The sequence below is a fragment of the Callionymus lyra genome, chromosome 1 (assembly GCF_982586985.1).
Source record: "Callionymus lyra chromosome 1, fCalLyr1.hap1.1, whole genome shotgun sequence".
NCBI classification, from domain to species: domain Eukaryota; kingdom Metazoa; phylum Chordata; class Actinopteri; order Syngnathiformes; family Callionymidae; genus Callionymus; species Callionymus lyra.
In genome coordinates this window covers 44,289,158-44,312,473 of record NC_141818.1, presented here as the reverse complement: position 1 = coordinate 44,312,473, position 23,316 = coordinate 44,289,158, and the positions used below count along the sequence as shown (strand labels likewise).

At 41.4% G+C, this 23,316-nt stretch overlaps 2 protein-coding genes across 4 annotated transcripts in view; both read left to right on the top strand.

Annotated features, from left to right (window-relative positions):
• The first annotated feature begins 266 nt into the window (after nt 1-266).
• On the top strand, nt 267-8,551 carry LOC148089710 (uncharacterized). 3 transcript variants are annotated; one of them, XM_087809501.1, is made up of 6 exons: nt 267-404; nt 3,385-3,521; nt 3,619-4,565; nt 4,885-5,134; nt 5,212-5,355; nt 6,833-8,551. In XM_087809501.1, the coding sequence occupies exons 2-6, from the start codon at nt 3,398-3,400 to the stop codon at nt 7,528-7,530; spliced, it is 2,163 nt and encodes a 720-aa protein (XP_087665627.1). In that variant the 5' UTR covers nt 267-404; nt 3,385-3,397; the 3' UTR covers nt 7,531-8,551. The 3 variants fall into 3 exon arrangements, with proteins under 3 accessions (XP_087665627.1, XP_087665636.1, XP_087665643.1); XM_087809510.1 differs by lacking the exon at nt 267-404 and adding an exon at nt 2,218-2,306; XM_087809517.1 differs by lacking the exon at nt 267-404 and having other exon boundaries at nt 3,407-3,525.
• Nucleotides 8,552-9,385: 834 nt separating this feature from the next.
• Nucleotides 9,386-23,316, top strand: part of gaa2 (alpha glucosidase 2) — a 19,115-nt gene continuing 5,184 nt past the window's right edge. Inside the window, exons 1-17 of the mRNA XM_087809489.1 lie at nt 9,386-9,522; nt 10,593-10,679; nt 10,745-11,284; nt 12,404-12,549; nt 12,622-12,787; nt 12,870-12,966; nt 15,361-15,480; nt 17,147-17,265; nt 17,319-17,450; nt 18,823-18,933; nt 19,002-19,115; nt 19,182-19,266; nt 19,327-19,444; nt 19,607-19,740; nt 21,771-21,922; nt 21,979-22,127; nt 23,207-23,316. The exon at nt 23,207-23,316 is cut by the window's right edge and continues 32 nt beyond it. Coding sequence (XP_087665615.1) covers nt 10,599-10,679; nt 10,745-11,284; nt 12,404-12,549; nt 12,622-12,787; nt 12,870-12,966; nt 15,361-15,480; nt 17,147-17,265; nt 17,319-17,450; nt 18,823-18,933; nt 19,002-19,115; nt 19,182-19,266; nt 19,327-19,444; nt 19,607-19,740; nt 21,771-21,922; nt 21,979-22,127; nt 23,207-23,316 — 2,374 coding nt within the window. The 5' untranslated portion in view covers nt 9,386-9,522; nt 10,593-10,598. The remainder of the gene's footprint in view (nt 9,523-10,592; nt 10,680-10,744; nt 11,285-12,403; nt 12,550-12,621; nt 12,788-12,869; nt 12,967-15,360; nt 15,481-17,146; nt 17,266-17,318; nt 17,451-18,822; nt 18,934-19,001; nt 19,116-19,181; nt 19,267-19,326; nt 19,445-19,606; nt 19,741-21,770; nt 21,923-21,978; nt 22,128-23,206) is intronic.

Sequence of the window (23,316 nt, the reverse complement as noted above, 5' to 3'; positions counted from 1 at the left end):
ACAAATTAAAGCGCCACATTGAAGAGAACATTTTTTAAGTTAAAATATTGTTTTTCAATCAATCATCACTGATGCTCAACAATCGAAACCTATTCCTTGTTTCCTGAAAAACAATCCAACCTCAAGACATTTAAACATAGTTTAGACACAAAGTTAACCATCAAAGGCAAACTTCCGTGTTTCCGCTGCTTTTATTCTGAAAGCCGGGGATTCACCGGAAGTTGTGAAACTAGTGTCGAGTGGCCGTCGACGGCGCTAAAGGAAGCGCTAACTTCCCTCATTGGATATTTTACATGAACTAGACACGCCTTTGAATGACAGCAGCGCCGAGAGACGAGGATTCTACACGTTTAACCTCATCGTTTTGTTGGGACTTAAACGTCTTTTCTACGCAGAAAAAAAAGGTAAATAATTAAAAAAATAAATGTCTATTGTCTCATATGGATCGTTGGTTAGCTTGACTAGCAGTGGAGATGTTTACTGGATTGGTTCCGAGCAGACTCCAGGTGAGGTCATCCAGGTGAGGCTGCTGTTTTGTTGAAGCAGACCCTCGATGGCTAGCTGGCTACGAGGAGATCGAGGTGGTCGTCCATGTCCAGGGGGGGTGGTCACCATCAGTAGAACCGTCACCCTCGTGGACCTCATGACAGATCCTCAGTGTTGAGACTGAAGATGCTTCTGAAAGTCCCGAGGCAACAGGTTCTTCATAAACCTTTTCTAACCTTGACAAATAACGTTGACATTTGAACCACTGTTGCTGGACTTGCTAATGCTACTCGGCTAGCGTTAGCTCCTTTTTAATTCAACATTTATACAGTAAAACCAAAATACTAAACCATGTTATTGTTTGGTTAACGGTCAGTTATTGTATTGGTCCTGTTTTTTTTATTTTTTTTAAGAACACTCCTTTGCAAGGCAAGGGTTGAACCTTCTCTTTCCTCCTCCTCCTTGCCCTTGAGCAGGACAAAGACTGTCCGGCTGAAGCCAACAGGGCTGGAGGCAGAGGACACCCTGGACAGGACTTCGGTCCATCACAGGGCAGACGTTGACAGAAAAGCCGTCAAAAACTGACATCTGTGTTTTTAAGATCTGCTATAAAAATAAACATTAGAGTGTTTCTTTTAATACACTTTTCACTGTCGATAAGATGTTTAGATATAGGTTTTATATATATATATATATATGTGTGTGTGTGCGGATCAGACAGAAATAAGACAAATATAAACCTGTTAAAGTACAAAATTCTAGTTCTAAATGGGTGTATGGACAATGAAATGTTTTATATTTGTTTATTTACGGGGATAGTCATTAATATCAATAAAACATGCCGATATATTGTTTTTAAAAATTCTTTCCCACTTTCTGTGAATCATTTAAACTTTATTTAAAATCTTAATCATCAGTGTTGTCACTCCTACATGATATATTTAATGAAATATCTTAAACAACCAATGATTTATATCACAATATATACACACAATACTATGCCACGTTATATTGTGTGTGTGTTTATATATCTGTAGATAATACGAGTTGAGATATATTATGCATTGCTATGAATGTCTTTATATTATGTATTTTTACGGAAATATGTGTAGGAATATGTGCCAAATTTGCTACAAACTGAAGAATTAGTAAAAAAAAAAATATATTTTTAAAAATAATTAACTCTATTTTTAATTTGTTTTACTTTAATTTGTGTATTTTATAAGTGTTTGAAGGAAAAATAGGTGTTTTATTTGATGATGAATGATGTCTAACGTCTTCCCCGTCGGCCTGTCGCTCAGATTTTAAACATATCTTATGTGGTATTTTAGTTGTGAAGCTGAATTCTTCTTCAGTGTTGATGTTTGCGTCCTTTTGTTTTGGTCATTATTTGCATTTCCAACAAGGAAAATCCTCCTCAAATACATCGGAGGCGGTTGATCTCCGGGGACCGAGCCGAGGTCTGAAAGCTGAAAAGGTTACCGGATCAATCCAAGTGTCCTTGAACACGACACTGAACCTCTAATTGCCTCCGGTGCCAGGTTCATGTCGATGCTGCGGATAAGAAAACAAACCGCCTTCATTTATGTTTACTACTGATCCAGCTGCTTTTCTAGTCCAAGGTTTTCACTAGAGTTAAAAATCTGTCTCCTTTTTTGTGACTAAATAGCTGTTAATATTTTTTGTTTCTGAGCCCTGGCTGGTCTTCTGCTCCCAAGTGAAGGCCTGAAGCCGATGGGGGGTCGAGGTAAGGGGGGCTGGACGTCCAGCTGACCTTGAGCTGGAGGCCGTCTACGTCCTAGAGAGTGTAGGACACACATGTACGTGCTTCACACAACGAACACACACACACTTCCCTGCCCTGTTCAGACACTAGGAACATAATCTGTCAGTACATGAACAACTTATTGTTGAGATTGTGAGTCAAATATAACCAGAAAATTATTTTTTAATCAAACATTTAGTACTCTTAGTATTAAAAAGGGTGTTAAAAATACTTGAATTTAAATTTTTGTATTTTACATGCAAGTTAAAATGGGATAAGATACTCCCCTGTATATTGAATTTAAGTTGTTTACAGTAGAAAATAAATCAAAACACTAATAGACAATAGTTATACATATTGGATCAAACACACACAGCACATATTTAAATATATATAAATAATGACCAAATAATGATGTATTGAATACATTTTTTCTGTCCCATATTATGTCAACAAAAATAAGAAACTAGTAAAGCACATGTACATAATAGGGGTTTAAGAAAATATTGATATAAAGATGTTATTATACGAACAAAGTCATCAAATAATGTATTGAAAAAACCAAGTAACAAACCCCTCTTTTTGTGGTGAAGTCACACCCGACTAGATGGGATCATTTTCCAAAATGTTTAAAGGCGATACATTTTAAAGGCAGTCACGGTTTTTCCTTGTGCACTCAAAAGAAATGAAAAACACCTCACACGGCTACCTCGGTCAAGGGCAGTGGGATTGATTGGCAATCATCCGATTTCCTGCTCAACCTCATAACTATAAGTAACATTTTCGTCGTCATGGCTCAGATGGTTGCTTGCCGTCTGAGAGGTCGCGGGGTTCAATCCCAGCTCCGGACAAGTTTGTGGCGTTGTGTCCCTGAGAAAGACACTTTACCCTGATTGCTCCTGATGGCGGTGCTGGCGCCCTGTGTTGCAGCCTACTCCCATCAGTGTGTGATTGTGTGTGTGAACGGGGGGGGGGGGAGCGCTTTGTGACCCTGGTCTAGAAAGAAGCTATACAAATAAAAATTGTTATTATTATTTTGTGTTTATAAGCCACCGTAGGTCAGATTAACCTAATGTTATCCATCTTGCTTGATGTTCTTTGTTGTTTTAAACATCTAATGGCTCCCCTTTCAGGGAGATGTGAGGGATGGGCTCTGAAAATCTGCTGGACTTCGACGCCACGGTCACCATGCACGAAGACGACGACGATCCGCAGGAGATCGGAGGCCTGATCAACTCTGACGGCGAGGAGGTGGATTTCTCAGATTTCAGTGAGTGAGTTTGAGAGTTCATTATACCGCGACCCCCCGAAAAATGTAACCGAGAAGACCCCCCGGAGCTAAAATGCTCTTCCATGTTCTCCAACAGGAGACGATTCCATTTCTGGGTTCGAAGCTGCCGAAAATCCATTAAGTACGAGTTGTGACAGTGAAAAAGAGAAGCTGCCGGTGATCCACACGTGCTCGGTGTGTGGGAAAGACTTCCCTTACGCCTCCAAACTGCAGCGTCATCTGCGCACACACTCGGGAGAAAGACCCTTCCCCTGCGCAGTGTGTGATAAAAGATTCCCAGAGAAGGGGCTTCTGATGATCCATGAAAGAGTTCACACCGGGGAGAAGCCGTTCCCGTGCACTTTCTGTGAAAAGCGGTTTGCCAGTCAGGGCGAGCTCCGGCTCCACCGTCGAACTCACACAGGAGAAAGACCATACCACTGCACACTGTGTCTGAAGAGCTTCTCTCGGCACTGGCACCTGAAGACGCACCTGGAGGCCATGCATTCGGAGATTGTGGAAGGTTTTATCCGGAAAAAGTTCCCCTGTTCCAACTGTGATAAGAGCTGCAACTCTGCTGCCGAGCTACGGGATCACCAGAGGACGCACACGGGAGAGAGACCGTACCAGTGCTCATACTGCGACAAAAGTTTTGCCTTGTCGGGAACCTTGGTGCGTCACGAGCGCCTCCACACGGGGATCACGCCGTATCATTGTTTAGAGTGCGGCAAGACATTTGCGCAGCAGTGGACCCTGACCACGCACATGAGGAGCCACAGAGGGGAGAAACCATACAGCTGCACAGAGTGCGACAAAGCCTTCGTGGCTCCCGGGGAACTCCGGCGTCACAGCAGAGTCCACACGGGCGAGAAGCCTTACAGATGTAAAGACTGTGGAAAACACTTTTCTTTAGCAGGGACTTTGAGAAACCACAAAAAGACTTGTTTCGAGAACCCGTGCGGATCAATAGAAATCATCCAAAACTCAGTTCACATAGAGACCAATAAAAGCTCCAAGCAGGCTGTCGGCTTGGAGGCAAGTCAGGTGAGACGGAGCAAGGTTTGAAAGTAATGTTTAAGTTTATATCTTGTTTACTTTTGAGTCATAGACGCCTCTCAATCTCAACCCTGAAAAACACAACATGGTTACGTTTATTATATTGTTTGTTTTTCCATGTTAATGTCAGCATTCACTCTTATAGCAGGTTGTTAAGTTATTTGTTTTCGAGCCAGTTCTCAAATCAGCACCTTTTGTAAAGTCATTGCACGTTTCCGACCATTAATTTTCAATGATGGCAACACATAGTGTCAAGTCTTGTTGTTTTATTATTGTTTATAAATAAAGTCTTCTTTCGTTTTTCCAGATATTCAACAGTCGGATGGAATTGTCAGCTTCATCTCCAGAAGCTCCAGAAAGTGACCAATCCATCAAGAACCAGAGCGAACCGGAAAAGTCAGGCGATCGTTTGGAGAACAGAACGTCCCGCCAGCATATGAATGTAGCGCCGAAGGAGGAAGACGAAGATGACGACGATGGCGACGACGATTATGATGATGATGATGATGATGATGAAGAGGAGGAGGAAGAGGATGAGGAAGAGGAACCTCTGACCGGTACCTCAGCATTCTACAGTCATGCTTTATCTTCAGAGCAGAATTGGATTTGACGCTCTTGTTACTTGCGTTTGTAGCCCAAGTTTCTGATCCTTCTGAAGAATGTAACGAGCCGGAGCAGAGTTCAGGGAAGCCTGTGGGAAGCAGCGAAGAATTCCCGATCCCTTTGAAAGAAGACCTACAGACAGGAGAGGAGGCAGAGGACGAGTCACAGGAAATGGGTGAGAAGAAGTTCAGTAAACAACATTTACATTGATATAAGTAAGTAAGTCATTTTTATTTGTATAACGCTTTTCCAGACCAGGGTCACAAAGCGCTTAAACAATCAAAACAATACTCAATAAAATATATACTTTAAAGGTCAAGATAAAACTGATAACACAACAGGAGTTCCAGGAAATCAAGGAAAAGCCTGAACAAATAAAAATGTCTTAAGATGTTTCTTGAAGGAGTCAGTAGATCATCAAGCGCAAAGAGAGAGGAAGATCTAAAGGGGCCGCTATTAAAACTGGAATTGTCAGGAGTCCAAATAGCTTAAAAAAAAAGTTTTGTATTCGATTATATTTAATATCAAAATAATAAATAAATCATATTAATAAGGTCACTAGAGACATAAAGATAATGTAGAGCAAGGGCGAGCAATTGCAATTCCTCAGGGGCCTTGTATATACTGTGACTGTTGTTAGTAAGTAAGTAAGTAATTTATATTTGTATAGCACTTTTCCAGACCAGGGTCACAAAGCGCTTAAACAATCAAAACAATATTCAATAAAGTATATACTTTAAAGATCAAGATAAAACTGATAACACAACAGGAGTTCCAGAAAATCAAGGAAAAGCCTGAACAAATAAAAACGTCTTAAGATGTTTCTTAAAGGAGTCAGTAGATCCATCAAGCGCAAAGAGAGAGGAAGATCGTTCCAAAGCTTAGGAGCAACAGTCTGGAAAGATTTCTCTCCTCTGGTCCTGAACCGTGTTCAGGAACCATCAGTAGATTCTGATCCACAGACCTCAGAGCCCGAGCTGGGGTGTAAGTCTGGATCAGATCACTGATGGAAGGTCTGACCATGAATAGATCTGAAAGTAAGAACCAGAATTTTAAAGTTGATCCTGAAAGAAACTGGAAGCCAGTGAAGAGTTTTAAGGATCGGAGAAATGTGAGTTCTTCTACTAGAGCGGGTTAGAATTCTCGCTATAGTTAGAGGGAAAACCTACTTCTACATATTCTACAAGGATCGGTTCCACTCTGACATCATGAGGGCAACATAAACACAGTCCAAGGGCCACATGTGGGCCCCAGTGCTGCACTTTGTTAATACTATATTGCACTATTTTTAACTTATTCATATTTATACTTAAATATACATCTCTCTGCTGTGTTTTTTAACGGTTGCCAATTAACAACATTTTGTTGCCAGTTTCACTGCTGTGTTTTCTGTGCATAATGTATAAAAGAAAGTCTAATGTCTAAACTTTTCCCAGGGCTGATGCAGGTAAAATATATATATTTAGTGATACATTTTTAGGTCAATTTTCTTGTTGTCAATAATCAACAAATGTAAATGTAAAAATTAAACTTCAGACATAGAAGCTGTGCAGGGTCGGATGAATACAAGTGGAGGGTGACATGTGGCCCCCAGGACTGATGTCAGGAGACTTTCCTAATGCTAACGTTGATTGTTCTCGCTGTGCCCGAAGGAAACGATGAGGCCGAACAAAGTCCCCCAGCATCGCCGGTCAAAGCGCAGAACCGGAACCCACCGAGCAAAACCTCCTACTGCTGCGGCCTGTGCGGCAGAGACTGTCACAAGATGTCGGCGCTTCAGATCCACATGCGCATCCACTCGGGTGAGAAACCCTTCCAGTGCTCCATGTGCGGCAAGCAGTTCACGCAGAAGGGACAGCTCAAGGGTCACCTGAAGGTCCACACGGGCGAGAAGCCCTTCTCCTGCCCCGACTGCGGGAAGAGCTTCGCCCACTCGGGGGCCATGAACCGGCACCGGCTCACCCACACGGGCGAGAGGCCGTACCAGTGCGTGGTCTGCAGCCGCAGCTTCAACCAGTCGGGGCGCCTGAGGGAGCACGAGAAGATCCACCTGGGCGAGAAGTTCGACTGTCCCGAGTGCAGCAAGAGCTTCACCCGCGCCTCCAGCCTCAAGAACCACTTCCGGCTGCACACGGGCGAGCGGCCGTACGGCTGCAGCGTCTGCGGCCGCGGCTTCACGCGCTCGCAGAGTCTGCGGCTGCACAAGCGCAAGCACCAGCCCGACCGGACGGAGGACGAGTCGGAGGTGAGCGGCAGGAACGACAGCGCGTCGCAGAGCGAAGACGAGGACGAGGACGAGGACGACGACTCGCCTCTGGACATGAGCATATCGGATCGAAACTACTTGTGACTGATGTGGAGCCCGAGGTTCATGACTTCATCCGACATGAGATTTATTGTGATAGATAATTAAATATCTAGTTCGACATAACAAAAAAATGAAAAGACATGGAATGTATTGATGGCTGCTTGTGTTGAAGTGACACATTTTATTATTTATTTAAATGTTTTTCACAGGAAGTTGTTATGGCTGTTATTTCCTTGATAAATTAAATGGTTCTTAAACATGTTTTCATCTAAAGTTAAATAACCTCCATCTAGTTCTTTCTCTTATTTTACACTTTATTTTCTTTACTTTTAACATTAGCCTCCTCTTCTACAGTCCTCCACTAATTTCAATTTTAATGCACGACTCTTTATTAATTTATTATGTGATTTTTTTCCTCTTTTAATTCAAACTGAGCGGCATATATTTAGAACCATCTCTCTTTTTTTTACTTTCTCCTTTGGAAATTACCCATGAGCCACCTGGCTGTTGCCAAGCTGGTAAACGAGAGTGAAAAGTGAAATTATTTCCACTGAATGTGTCGCTTCAACACAAACTTCAGCTGAAAAAAACCTGCAATGATGTAGTTATTTATTGATTCTTAACCTGTTAAAACACCTCTTTTGAATGAACAAACGAGGGTCATTATCTACCTCTGTGAAACCACCACTCGCCGAGTCATCCTTAAGAGAAATGTGTCATGATTTTGTTCGTTTATTGTCACGTTTTAAAAATGTACTGAGACTTGAGCGACTCGACTTAAGGCTCATCGAAGATCACGATGCTCTAGTATTTATTGTCATACGACTCTCTTGTCTCCTCATGCAGTATTTGGTGTGTGTGTGTGTGTAAAGTAAGACATTCTAGCAAAGCAACGATGAGGCTGAAAACAGACGTTTAAAGGGAAAAGTCGTTGTTTATCAGGTTCAGAAACATGTGAAGGATTCGTTCCTCAAAGGCTGTGATGTAGATTGTTCGGTCTTGCCCAGTGCTGCCTTCGTCTGATTGTATTAGACATGTTGAACAATAAAAATGAGCTACTGAAGAGTCGTTTGTTGGTGAATGTGTGCTTCGATAGATGGATTAGATTAGATTAGGTCAACTTTATAGATAGATAGATGCTTTATTGATCCCCTGTTCAACCAGAACACAAAGTCAGCATTTGTGAATATAATAAACATGCATAAATAAAACAACACATTTCAAAGTGTATTTAATTTTCTGTTTAGGGAAAGAAAAGTGTGAATATGAAGCAGACAAAATAAGAACCGTCCTTCTTCTGCTCCTTTTTAAAAAGCTTGAAAAATACATTGTGAATTATTTAAATATTTCTTAAATTTTTGGACTGTTTAGACATACAGTATATAGCCGTCATTTAAGTTCTATCGGTCTATGTATCTATGTATCTATCTATCTACCAAATTATATATATACTATATATGTATTAAAAAATCCATCCATCCATCCATCCATCCATCCATCCATCCATCCATCCATCCATCCATCCATCCATCCATCCATCCATCCATCCATCCATCCATCCATCCATCCATCCATCCATCCATCCATCCATCCATCCATCCATCCATCCATCCATCCATCCATCCATCCATCCATCCATCTTATCTCCCCTGTTTCTCTAACATAAGTAGTTTTTATCTCGTCTTTCCCGATTTATCTATAATTTAAATCAATTAAAACAATTCATCAACATTTTGACTCCATATTAAGATTCATTTGACGCTAAAACTAAGCCATTTTCCTTAGTAAAGAAGAGTATTACAGCTAGATTTAAGTGCCATGTTGTACTTCAGTCTTCCAGCCGCTAGATGTCGTTGCAGTCCCTCCATCTCCCTGGGTGGTGAAATATACGAGCGCACTTGAACGCAGCACGCACGTAAACAAACACCATGTCTGAGAGTCTGTCAAACAGAAAGACACGTTTTTGGTTCGATGTCACTGTTTTCTAACTTTCCAACTGTTCATTTCTGTGAGTAACTCACGACTCAAGTCCAGGTAAAAATCCTCCCTTTTCACTGTTTCACAGGTTAGCTAAGTTTAGCGTCGATGCTAGTGAGCGTTAGCTGCTAATGCTATTAAATATACGTCATTTTTCTACCGCTTATTTATCATTTTAAACACGTGTTTAGTAAATATAATGCAATAAATATTGAATTATTATCCTTTGTGTAAATCATGCGGCTCACTGAACTATAGCGAGAAGGTCGCAGGTTCTATTCCTGCTTGAAGGAACAAACTGGAATTCATTGATAACTTCGTGTTTCAAAGTGTGAGGATCGGTCGAGTATCGGTCGATTATCGGTCGAGTAAGTTATGCGAACATTATATTCTGCAGACAGTTAATGCTGGCAGTGGTGCGTTCAAAGACCTCTGAACGAATTATCGCAATCCCAGTATCGGCAGAACTAACCTTTGGGACCCTCCTGTTGAAGTTTACCTCACGATATCACTCTTTGTTCCCCGGGAAGGTCTACATATTCTAACTGGACATATTTATTTTTACAAGGGTATTTGGAAACATGAACATGAATGTGGTAAGACGTCTGAAATGACTGTTTTATAATAAAATAAATGTATATAAGTTAAAATAAACGGCTACTAAATCATGTCATTTTAAATGTCCTTTCTCTCCGTGTACCAAGGGTTTCAGGGATTGTATCATATTTTTTTCAAATGATCAATATGTCGCATTATTTGAATTTATTATTTGACTTTATTTTAGTTATAGTTTTGGGTAATAATGTGGTAATAACAATGGTAGTAGTATAGAGTCTGGGGCCACACCTGTTATTTCTGAAGTGGGAAGGGCCATTCTTGTATTTTACATTAAATATTTGTTTAAAAAAAAGGGGATAAAACCGTTATTTTACGAGCGTGACTGAACGTCGGTGATCCTTTCACGCAACCTCGTGACCCTGGGCATCGTGTCTGAAAACTCTGGTTTGGGGAAATGATTGTTACATTTCCGGAGTGATCTCCGTGTTACACAATCTTTCTTACACAATCTCACTTTAAAGCGAAAAAAAAATAAAAAGAAAAAAAGTGTTTTGAACTTTGACCTGCAGATCAGGATGGCCTCCTACAAGCGCCTGAACCCAGAGGACGTCCATCTGTCCACTTCCTTGATGAGGGATGAACCTCATCAGGTCCAGGTGAAGTCTGGATTCCCGTCAAATGCCAGACTAAGTTTCTAAAAGTTTCTTGCTGTTTGATTCAGACGCACGAGCCAGAGGGAGCTTCTCTTCTTCCCCGCCAGCTGCCGTGTTCCATCACGAAGAGCCTCCTGATCATCGGCGGTCTGGTGCTCCTCCTCGGTGGGGGGTGGCTCCTGGGGACCGTCTTCTGGCTCCACAGTCCTGCAAACCGGAAACCTCCCAGCTTCCCTATGCCGGCGCCGAACTCCTCACAGGCCCGGAAGAACGACACCGAGGCGGTGATCCGCCGGCAGGCCTGCAGCCTCGTCCCCGAGGTGTGGAGGTTCGATTGTTACCCCGAAAAATCGGTGGTGGTCACCAGGGAGATGTGCGAAGCCAGGAAGTGCTGCTTCATCCCGGACGGCCGGGTGTCGGGGAAGAACGGCGTCCCCTGGTGTTTCTACCCGAAGGATTTCCCGTCGTACTCGCTGACCTCCGTCAACGACACTTCGCTGGGACTGAAGGGGACTTTGGTCAAAGGGGTGACGACTTATTACCCAGGAGACATCTTGGCTCTGGAGGTGGAGCTCCGTCATGAGACCAACTCTAGGCTCCGTGTTCGGGTGAGTCCACTCACTTTTGAAATGTCTTTCATTAGGGCTGCACGTAATATGTGCGAAATTCGATATTGGTGTCTGGAATTGCGATATCGATATTAATGCGATATTTGTTTCTTTCACCTAAAAATGTGTGCGAGTACAGGGGTGGTCCCGGGGTTTTGAGAAGAAAAACGATACGATATTTCCCTTTTGTTTATTCCACACTTCTGTGCCGACATGATCGTAGAAAAATATCACTTATAACGCTCAGTTTTGCGGGGCTTTAATCGGTTTTCCACGAAACTGAGCGACATCAGAGAGGAGCCGCCGGCGAGTCACGATATTACAGAATCAATAATAAATACACCTCCTTGTACACGCACGCATAACAGTTCATAAATGACCCTATTTTTTCGATATATCGTGCAGCCCTATTTTTCATTCTTTCAGTGGGTCTTCAGTGTCCACACACCATTTATAATTTTTTTTTAAAAAAAAATAAACTTTTCAATATTTAAATTACTGGATTTAATTATTTAAATGACAAACTTACCTTTTTAAAAACAGAAATTGTTTAATTAAATTATTTAAAATAAATATATAAATATAAATATAAATAATATATAAAAAAACCCTACTTTTTAATGCATACTTTATGTAATTATATATATATTATTTTAAAAAGTTATTTTTAATGTATAAATTATTAAATTAAATTAATAAGAAACAAATTCAATATAGAAAATTATTAATGCAACTATATATATTTTAATTAATACAAACCAAAAAAACAAACCTTTAACATTTAAATGTTTTAATTAAATTATTGAAACAACAAACTTAACTTCTATATACAGAAATAATTTAATTAAATTCTTTTTTTTTTTTTTTAATGTATAAAATATCCAATTCAACCTTTTAATACAATAATTATTAACGAAACTATTTATTTTTTTATTAATTAAAAAAACCCGAATTAAACCTTTCCACATTTAAATGATTTAAATACATTTTATTTAATCCCCGTTAAAGAATTAAATGATTGAAAAAAAAAAAAAAAATTCAATAATAAAATAAAAGTTTCAACATTTGAAACGTCAAATTCATCCGTTCAATATCCTGAAGGCACTGATTCACTTCCAGATCACTGACCCAACAAGTCCTCGCTACGAGGTCCCCATCCCCGTCCCCGCCGTCGCTAAGAAGGCCGAGCGCCCGGACTACAGCGTGGAGCTGCTGAAGGATCCGTTCGGCCTCGTCGTGAAAAGAAGCTCCACCGGATCAGTCCTGTAGGATCCTTCGCCCCAGACAACCTTTGACCTTGTTGCCGTGGCGTCCTGACTGTGGCGTCTCCTCTGCAGGGTCAACACCAGCGTGGCTCCGCTCTTCTACGCCGACCAGTTCCTCCAGTTCTCCTCGGCGCTGCCCAGTCCTTTCATCTACGGGCTGGGCGAGCATCGGGCCAACTTCCTGCACGACATGAACTGGAACACGCTCAGCATGTGGGCCCGCGACGTCCCCCCCACGGTGACCCTTCTATCGCTTTATCCATCATTTTATCGTTTTAATATCAACATCTCCGAACCTCAAGCTGCTCCTTATGTTTCAGGAAAAGACCAACTTGTATGGAGTGCATCCTTTTTACCTGGCGATGGAGGAGGGAGGGAACGCACACGGCTTCTTCCTGCTCAACAGCAACGCCATGGGTCGGTTTTCACTAGTGACGTGTTGATGAAGCTTCATGAAACGGTGTCTTTATCTTCAGAGCCCACTAGATGGTATTGATGTGTTGATGAAGCTTCATGAAACAGTGTCATTATCTTCAGAGTCCACTAGATGGTAGTGATGTGTTGATGAAGCTTCATGAAACAGAGTCATTATCTTCAGAGTCCACTAGATGGTAGTGATGTGTTGATGAAGCTTCATGAAACAGTGTCATTATCTTCAGAGTCCACTAGATGGTAGTGATGTGTTGATGAAGCTTCATGAAACAGTGTCATTATCTTCAGAGTCCACTAGATGGTAGTGATGTGTTGATGAAGCTTCATGAAACGGTGTCATTATCTTCAGAGTCCACTAGATGGTAGTGATGTGTTGATGAAGCTTCATGAAACGGTGTCATTATCTTCAGAGTCCACTAGATGGTAGTGATGTGTTGATGAAGCTTCATGAAACGGTGTCATTATCTTCAGAGTCCACTAGATGGTAGTGATGTGTTGATGAAGCTTCATGAAACAGTGTTATTATCTTGTCCACAAGATGGTAGTGATGTGTCGATGAAGCTTCATGAAACAGAGTCATTATCTTCAGAGTCCAATAGATGGTAGTGATGTGTTGATGAAGCTTCATGAAACAGTGTCATTATCTTCAGAGTCCACTAGATGGTAGTGATGTGTTGATGAAGCTTCATGAAACAGTGTTATTATCTTGTCCACAAGATGGTAGTGATGTGTCGATGAAGCTTCATGCAACAGTGTCATTATCTTCAGAGTCCACTAGATGGTAGTGATGTGTTGATGAAGCTACATGAAACGGTGTCATTATCTTCAGAGTCCACTAGATGGTAGTGATGTGTTGATGAAGCTTCATGAAACAGTGTCATTATCTTCAGAGTCCACTAGATGGCAGTGATGTGTTGATGAAGCTTCATGAAACAGTGTCATTATCTTCAGAGTCCACTAGATGGCAGTGATGTGTTGATGAAGCTTCATGAAACAGTGTCATTATCTTCAGAGTCCACTAGATGGTAGTGATGTATTGATGAAGCTTCATGAAACAGTGTCATTATCTTCAGAGTCCACTAGATGGCAGTGATGTGTTGATGAAGCTTCATGAAACAGTGTCACTATCTTCAGAGTCCACTAGATGGTAGTGATGTGTTGATGAAGCTTCATGAAACAGTGTTATTATCTTGTCCACAAGATGGTAGTGATGTGTCGATGAAGCTTCATGAAACAGTGTCATTATCTTCAGAGTCCAATAGATGGTAGTGATGTGTTGATGAAGCTTCATAAAACAGTGTCATTATCTTCAGAGTCCAATAGATGGTAGTGATGTGTTGATGAAGCTTCATAAAACAGTGTCATTATCTTCAGAGTCCACTAGATGGTAGTGATGTGTTGATGAAGCTTCATAAAACAGTGTCATTATCTTCAGAGTCCACTAGATGGCGTCTCTGCACTATTTTCCCTTGTTTTAAACAACTGTTCTAATGAAACATAATTTTTAAACTGATGGCGCCACCTACTGACCTCTAAACAACATGACACTGTTTCATGAAGCTTCATCAACGCATCACTAGTTTTCACTCAGGACGCCTTTTTCAAGTACATTTTTTTTTTAAACGTGGATTTTGTCTTTTCGCTCTCAACTCAACTGAACTTCCTTAGCAGAGGCTTGAGAAACATCTATTTATATTCTGCTTTAATCTTAAAAAATATATATATTTTTTATACTCAACCTGCAAATACTTACGCCATTTGTGTTGCCATTAAACGTCCGATCACTAGATGGCAGCAGTCACTACGTCCTCCGTAGATCAAGTAACAATGAAAGAATGTAAATATACATACTTAAATATCGTTATATTTTTTCAACGTCTTATTTTATATAAACAACGAAAAAAATAAAATTAGCATTTTTTTCATATTTATCTTCAAGGTTTATTGTTCATAGTATTGAAGCGTTCATTCGCTTCTATGTTGCCATTAAACTGGCCACTAGATGGCAGTGGTGATGACATTCTGAATGAACAGTGAAATCCCTCAACACCAGAGTAAAGTACTCGACAATACTACAAATATATCCTTACTTACAAAGTATCAGAATATATCGTAACGTTGACCTTTCAACAAAATAAACCTCAATATTTAAATGTTAAATGTAATTATTTAAACAACAAACTTACCGTTTAAATACAGAACAAATTTAATTAGATTAAAACAAAATTTAATGTATAAAATATTCAATTAAATAAGTTGAAAACAAACCTTTTAATACAATAATTATTAATGAAACTATTATTTTTTTTATTAATTAAAAAAACCCAAATCCTCCCTAAACTCTGGTGCTGGACCCACTATCTGTTCTCCCCTCGACAGACGTGGCTCTCCAGCCGGCGCCGGCTCTCACCTGGAGGACCATCGGTGGAATCCTGGACTTCTACGTGTTCCTCGGTCCAGACCCCGCCTCCGTTATTGAGCAATACTTGGAAGTCATTGGTGAGTTTCTTCATCTTCTATGGCTGGACGTTGTGTTTTTGTTCCTACGTGTTGATAAACACTTGTTTATATCATTTCTACGTATTAAACTCCAACATGAATTCACTCTTAGACACGCCTTCACACACACTCGTACACACACACTCTTACACACACACTCTTACACACACACTCTTACACACACACACTCTTACACACTCACACTCTTACACACACACACACTCTTACACACACACTCTTACACTCACGCACACTCACGCACACTCTTACACTCACGCACACTCACGCACACTCTTACACACACCTTCACACATACTCTTACAAACACACACTCTTACACACACACACACACTCTTACACTCACGCACACTCTTACACACACACACACACACTCTTACACACACACTCTTACACTCACGCACACTCTTACACACACACACACACACACTCTTACACACACACTCTTACACTCACGCACACTCTTACACACATCTTCACACACACACTTTCACATACTTTCACACACTATAACAAACTTACACACGCACACTCTTACACACACCTTCACACATACTTTCACACACTATAACACACTTACACACACTTTCACATACTTTCACACATTATAACAAACTTACACACGCCTTCACACACACCCCTACACATACACACTCTTACACACACACTCTTACACTCACAAACACTCTTACACACGCCTTCACACATACTCTTACACACACACTCTTACACACACACACACACACACTCTTACATTCACGCACACTCTTACACACACCTTCACAAACATACGTTCACATACGTTCACACACTATAATACACTTACACACACACACTCTTACACACACCTTCACAAACACACTTTCACATACTTTCACACACTATAACAAACTTACACACACACACTCTTACACACACCTTCACACACAAACACACTTTCACATACTTTCACACACTATAACACACTTACACACACACTCTCTTACACACACCTTCACAAACACACTTTCACATACTTTCACACACTATAGCACACTTACACACACACTTTCACATACCTTCACACACTATAACACACTTACACACACACACACTTTCACATACTTTCACACATTATAACACACTCTTACACACACCTTCATACACACACTTTCACATACTTTCACACACTATAACAAACTTACACACACACACACTTACACACACCTTCACAAACACACTTTCACATACTTTCACACACTATAACACACTTACACATACCTTCACACACTATAACACACTTACACACACACACACACTTTCACATACTTTCACACATTATAACACACTTACACACACACTCTTACACACACCTTCACACACACACTTTCACATACCTTCACACACTATAACACACTTACACACACACACACACACTTTCACATACTTTCACACATTATAACACACTTACACACACACTCTTACAGACACCTTCATACACAGTCTTACACACACAAACTTATACACACTAAAACACACTTACACAAACTCTCACACACCTTCACACACACTCTTACAAACACTATAACACACTTGACAAACACTTGTTTATATAATTTCTACGTATTAAAGTCCAACATGAATTATCCGGGCTCCTCCCTGTAACCAGGGCGTCCTGCGATGCCGGTCTACTGGGCGTTGGGGTACCACCTGTGTCGCTGGGGGTTCAGGTCCAGCGAGGCCACGTGGGAGGTCGTGAGGAGGATGCGGGGCGACGGCATCCCTCAGGTAGACGCCACAGTTGTCGTGTCCGAGGTCCGGTTCATCAACTCTTGCTGCAGGACGTGATGTGGAACGACATCGACTACATGGATCGGTTCCTGGACTTCACCTACGACCCCGAGAAGTTCGCGTCGCTGCCGGACCTGGTGAAGGATCTGCACGAACACAACCAGCGCTACGTCATCATCCTGGTACACACAACTGGGTTCGAGTGTCAAATCATCATCATTTCAAAATAATTTTCTATATTTTATTCTAATATTCTTTCATTCATATTCAAATTCAATAATAATGTTGCATCAATTATATTGAATTTAAAAGCTACTAATTGGAAAACATTCCATTTAGAAAATGTGTTTATTGGTATTAGAATATCAAACTCTTAATGTAAATATATTGTTGTGTTGTGTTTGTTCTGCATTTGTTGTCTTTATGCTGCATCTGTTTAGTTGTGTTTGTGCTGCATCCGTTTTGTTGTGTTTGTGTTGAATTTGTTGTGTTTATGCTGCATGTTTTGTTGTGTTTATGCTGAATGTTTTGTTGTGTTTATGCTGCATGTTTTGTTGTGTTTATGCTGAATGTTTTGTTGTGTTTATGCTGCATGTTTTGTTGGGTTTATGCTGAATGTTTTGTTGTGTTTATGCTGCATGTTTTGTTGTGTTTATGCTGAATGTTTTGTTGTGTTTATGCTGAATGTTTTGTTGTGTTAATGCTGCATGTTTTGTTGTGTTTGTCCTTTATGTGTTTTGTTGTGTTTATGCTGCACATGTTTGGTTGTGTTTGTGATGCATGTGCGTTGTTGTGTTTGTCCTGCATGTGTTTTGTTGTGTTTGTCCTTTATTTGTTTTGTTGTGTTTATGCTGCACATGTTTGTTTGTGTTTGTGATGCATGTGCTGTGTTGTGTTTGTCCTGCATGTGCTTTGTTGTGTTTGTCCTGCATGTGTTTTCTTGTGTTTGTCCTGCATGTGTTTTCTTGTGTTTGTCCTGCATGTGTTTTCTTGTGTTTGTCCTGCATGTGTTTTCTTGTGTTTGTCCTGCATGTGTTTTCTTGTGTTTGTCCTGCATGTGCTTTGTTGTGTTTGTCCTGCATGTGCTTTGTTGTGTTTGTCCTGCATGTGTTTTCTTGTGTTTGTCCTGCATGTGTTTTCTTGTGTTTGTCCTGCATGTGTTTTCTTGTGTTTGTCCTGCATGTGTTTTCTTGTGTTTGTCCTGCATGTGTTTTGTTGTGTTTGTGATGCATGTGTTCTGTTGTGTTTATGCTGGATGTGTTTTGTTGTGTTTGTCTTACATATGCTTTGTTGTGTTTGTGATGTATGTGCTTTGTTGTGTTTATGCTGGATGTGTTTTGTTGTGTTTGTCTTACATATGCTTTGTTGTGTTTGTGATGTATGTGTTTTGTTGTGTTTATGCTGGATGTGTTTTGTTGTGTTTGTCTTACATATGCTTTGTTGTGTTAGTCCTGCCTTTGTTTTGTTGTGTTCATGCTGCACGTGTTGTGTTAATTTGTGTGCTTGCAACGATGTGTAACTTTCTGTGTTTTAAGTTGTGCGACTGTCCTGCAGGATCCGGGCATCAGCAGCGTCCAGACTGAAGGCTCGTACTGGCCGTTCGACGAGGGCCTGAAGAGAGACGTGTTCATCAAGGACGCGGAAGGAAAAACTCTGATCGGGAAGGTGGACCAAGTCCTCCACCAGGTTTTCGTAGGAGGACCGTCTGAGCTTCTCGTCCGTTTGTCCTCCAGGTCTGGCCAGGTCTCACCGCCTACCCGGACTTCTCGGACAACGAGACCCACGAGTGGTGGTATGAGAACCTGCGTAGGTTCCACGAGAAGGTCCCGTTCGACGGACTCTGGATCGTGAGTTTCTCTGGAACGGCTCATGAATCTTGGAAGGACCTCAAACGTTGACGACTTTTGTTCCAGGACATGAACGAGCCCTCGAACTTCGCAGACGGATCCATCAGCGGTTGTCCGTCCAACAGCCTGGAGAACCCTCCGTACACACCGGGTATGGAAACCGGTCACGGTCACAGACTTGAATCCGTTACACTCTTCTGTGTCTGGTCAGGAATCCTCGGGGGTGAGTTGAGAGCGTTGACCGTTTGTGCGTCTGTGGAGCAGAAGCTGTCGACTCACTACAACATCCACAGTCTGTACGGACTCATGGAGGCCAAAGCCTCGTCCAGGTGAGATCGTGGTCAATATAACGGACAAATAATCCATACCTTGACCTTTGTCATCCTCCCACGTCTCCTCTCGTCCTCAGTGACCGTATTATTATCATGTCTGATCAGATGTGAACGACAGTGAGACATATGCATGACTTGAATCTCCTGCCTCGTCCACAGTGCTCTGAAGCGCATCTCGTCGAAAAGGCCGTTTGTTATTTCGCGCTCGACCTTCCCGAGTCAAGGCATGTTCTCAGGTCACTGGCTCGGAGACAATCACAGTCGCTGGAAGGATTTATACACGTCCATCTCAGGTGAGCATTTATACACACTTACACACACTGTTACACACACACACTGTTACACACACACACTCTTACACTCACACACACTCTTACATACACACACTCGTACACACACACACACTCTTACACACACACTCTTACACACACACTTACACACACACACTTACACACACACACACTCGTACACACACACTCTTACACACACCTTCACACACACTTTTACACTCACACACTCTTACACACACACACTCTTACACACACACTCTTACACTCACACACTCTTAAACACACACACTCTTACACACATACTCTTACACACACCTTCACACACACTCTTACACACACACTCTTACACACACACACACTCTAACACACACCTTCACACACACTTTTACACTCACACACTCTTACACACACACACTCTTACACACACACTCTTACACTCACACACTCTTAAACACACACACTCTTACACACATACTCTTACACACACCTTCACACACACTCTTACACACACACGCTTACACACACACACACACTCTAACACAAACCTTCACACACACTCTTACCCACACACTCTTACACTCACACACACTCTTACACACACACCTTCACACACATACTTTCATATACTTTCACACACTATAACACTGGTCTGGAAAAGCGCTATATAAATAAAAATTACGTACTTTCTTACTTACTTTCACATACTTTCACACACTATAACACACTTACACACACACTCTTACACACACCTTCACACACACACTTTCACATACTTTCACACACTATAACACACTTACACACACACTCTTACACACACTTTCACACACACACTTTCACATACTTTCACACACTATAACACACTTACACACACACTCTTACACACACCTTCACACACACACTTTCACATACTTTCACACACTATAACACACTTACACACACACTCTTACACACACTTTCACACACACACTTTCACATACTTTCACACACTATAACACACTTACACACACACTCTTACACACACCTTCACACACACACTTTCACATACTTTCACACACTATAACACACTTACACACACACTCTTACACACACCTTCACACACACACTTTCACATACTTTCACACACTATAACACACTTACACACACACTCTTACACACACTTTCACACACACACTTTCACATACTTTCACACATAATAACACACTTACACACACACACACACACTCTTACACACACCTTCACACACACACCTTCACATACTTTCACACATTATGAAAAACTTACACACACACTCTTACACACACCTTCACACACAAACTTTCACATACTTTCACACATTATAACAAACTTACACACACCCTCACACACACACTTTCACACACTATAAAAAACTTACACACACACTCTTTCACACACCTTCACACATTCACTTTCACATACTTTCACACATTATAACAAACTTACACACACCTTCACACACACACTTTCACATACTTTCACACATTATAACACACTTACACACACACTCTTACACACACCTTCACACACACACTATCACATACTTTCACACATTATAACAAACTTACACACATCCTCACACACACACTTTCACATACTTTCACACACTATAAAAAACTTACACACACACTCTTACACACACCTTCACACACAAACTTTCACATACTTTCACACATTATAACAAACTTACACACACCCTCACACACACACTTTCACATACTTTCACACCATAAAAAACTTACACACACACACTCTTACACACACCTTCACACACACACTTTCACATACTTTCACACATTATAACACACTTACACACACACTCTTACACACACCTTCACACATACTCTTACACACACAAACTTATACACAGTATAACACACTTACACACACTCTCCTACACACACCTTCACACACGCTCTTACAAACACTGTAACACACTTGCACACATACATTCACACACACACATATACACACTATAACACACACGATTAAAAAGCCTCTCTCCATGTTGTCCACAGGCATCCTGACCTTTAACCTCCTGGGGGTCCCTCTGGTGGGCGCAGACATCTGTGGCTTCAGCGAGGAGACGCAGGAGGACTTGTGCGTTCGCTGGACTCAGCTCGGAGTTTTCTACCCGTTCACGCGCAACCACAACGCCATCGACATGAAGGTCCAGAAGCAGGTGGCGTCAGGCGTGTCAGGTGTTCATCCTCTGATGTTTGACAGCCTCAGGACCCGACGGCCTTCAGTCCACTGGCTCGGACGTCCATGAAGGAGGCGCTGATGCTGAGATACTCTCTGTTCCCGCTGCTCTACACACTCTTTCATCACGCACACACACGAGGACGCACGGTCGCTCGAGCCCTGATGTTCGAGTGAGTCGTCAGTTTTTTGTTGCACTTCATATAATACATCTACTGTATTTCTCGCACTATTAGACGCACTGGATTATAAGGCTCACCTTCAATGAATGGCCTATTTTAGAAGTGTTTTCATAAATAGTTTGCACCGGTTTATAAAGCGCATAGAATAAAAGATACAGTCAAACGTTTGACTGGGGTTGTGTTATGCATCCACTAGATAAAGCTGTGCTAAAGGGAATGTCAACAAAACAGTCAGATCCTTTAAGAAACACCTTAAGACGTTTCTATTTGTTCAGGCTTTTCCTTGAATTTCTCGAACTCCTGTGTTGTTCTCAGTATTATCTTGATCTTTAAAGTATGTACTTTTTTGAGTATTGTTTTGATTGTCTAAGCGCTTTGTGACCCTGGTCTCGAAAAGCGCTATATAAATAAATATTACTTACTTACTTACTTATAAAGTCAAACTTTATTAAGCGTTCTGACAACTCCGTTCACTCCCATGGTAACGATGTTCAAATGATGTTTAAAAGGCTTCAAGCAGCAGCGCAGAGACTGGTGTTGTGAGCAGACAAATGTTGAGCGAGCAGCAGTGAAGTTGAGCGCGTGTATGACGGCTAGAGCGTGCATGTATGACATGTTGAACACACGTGTATGACTGGTTGAGTGCGCAGCAGAGTGATTTTGAGTGTACAACAAACCAAGACGCACTCGCTCAAACCGGTTGCAGTAATCACGCTCCATAGCCGTCCGCCATGATGTGACGTGCGTCGTTAATCCCACTCCCGTGATGACGCAATGGCGTAATCCCGCCCAAGGCGTGTCAGTTCAGTCGGGGCAGAGTCATGAAAGTGTTTGTAAACAAGTCACCCACCAGGTAATGTTCATATATAAGGCGCTCCTGATTATAAGGCGCACTGTTGTTTTTTGAGAAAATTAAAGGCTTTTAAGTGCGCCTTATAGTGTGGAAAATACGGTACTTCTTTATTTTCTTGATATACTTCTTTCCTTTTTTTTTTTCCTCATCCCTTTTTCACTTTTTGTTCTCGTCCTTTATGTTCTCATTGTTCCTTGTTCTTGTGCTCCGGCTCTAGGTTCCCGCAGGACGAGAAGACGTACGGCGTTGACAAGCAGTTCCTCTGGGGGAAGAGTTTACTGGTGACACCGGTGTTGGATCCTGGGGTGGATTTTGTCGAGGGCTACT

Excerpts from the sequence above, each read along its gene's own strand:
- LOC148089710 (XM_087809501.1), top strand. The coding sequence starts at position 3,398 with ATGGGCTCTGAAAATCTGCTGGACTTCGACGCCACGGTCACCATGCAC. Across the intron at positions 5,135-5,211 it reads GGAAGAGGAACCTCTGACCG|CCCAAGTTTCTGATCCTTCT; the intron begins GTACCTCAGCAT and ends TTGCGTTTGTAG. Across the intron at positions 5,356-6,832 it reads GGACGAGTCACAGGAAATGG|GAAACGATGAGGCCGAACAA; the intron begins GTGAGAAGAAGT and ends CTGTGCCCGAAG.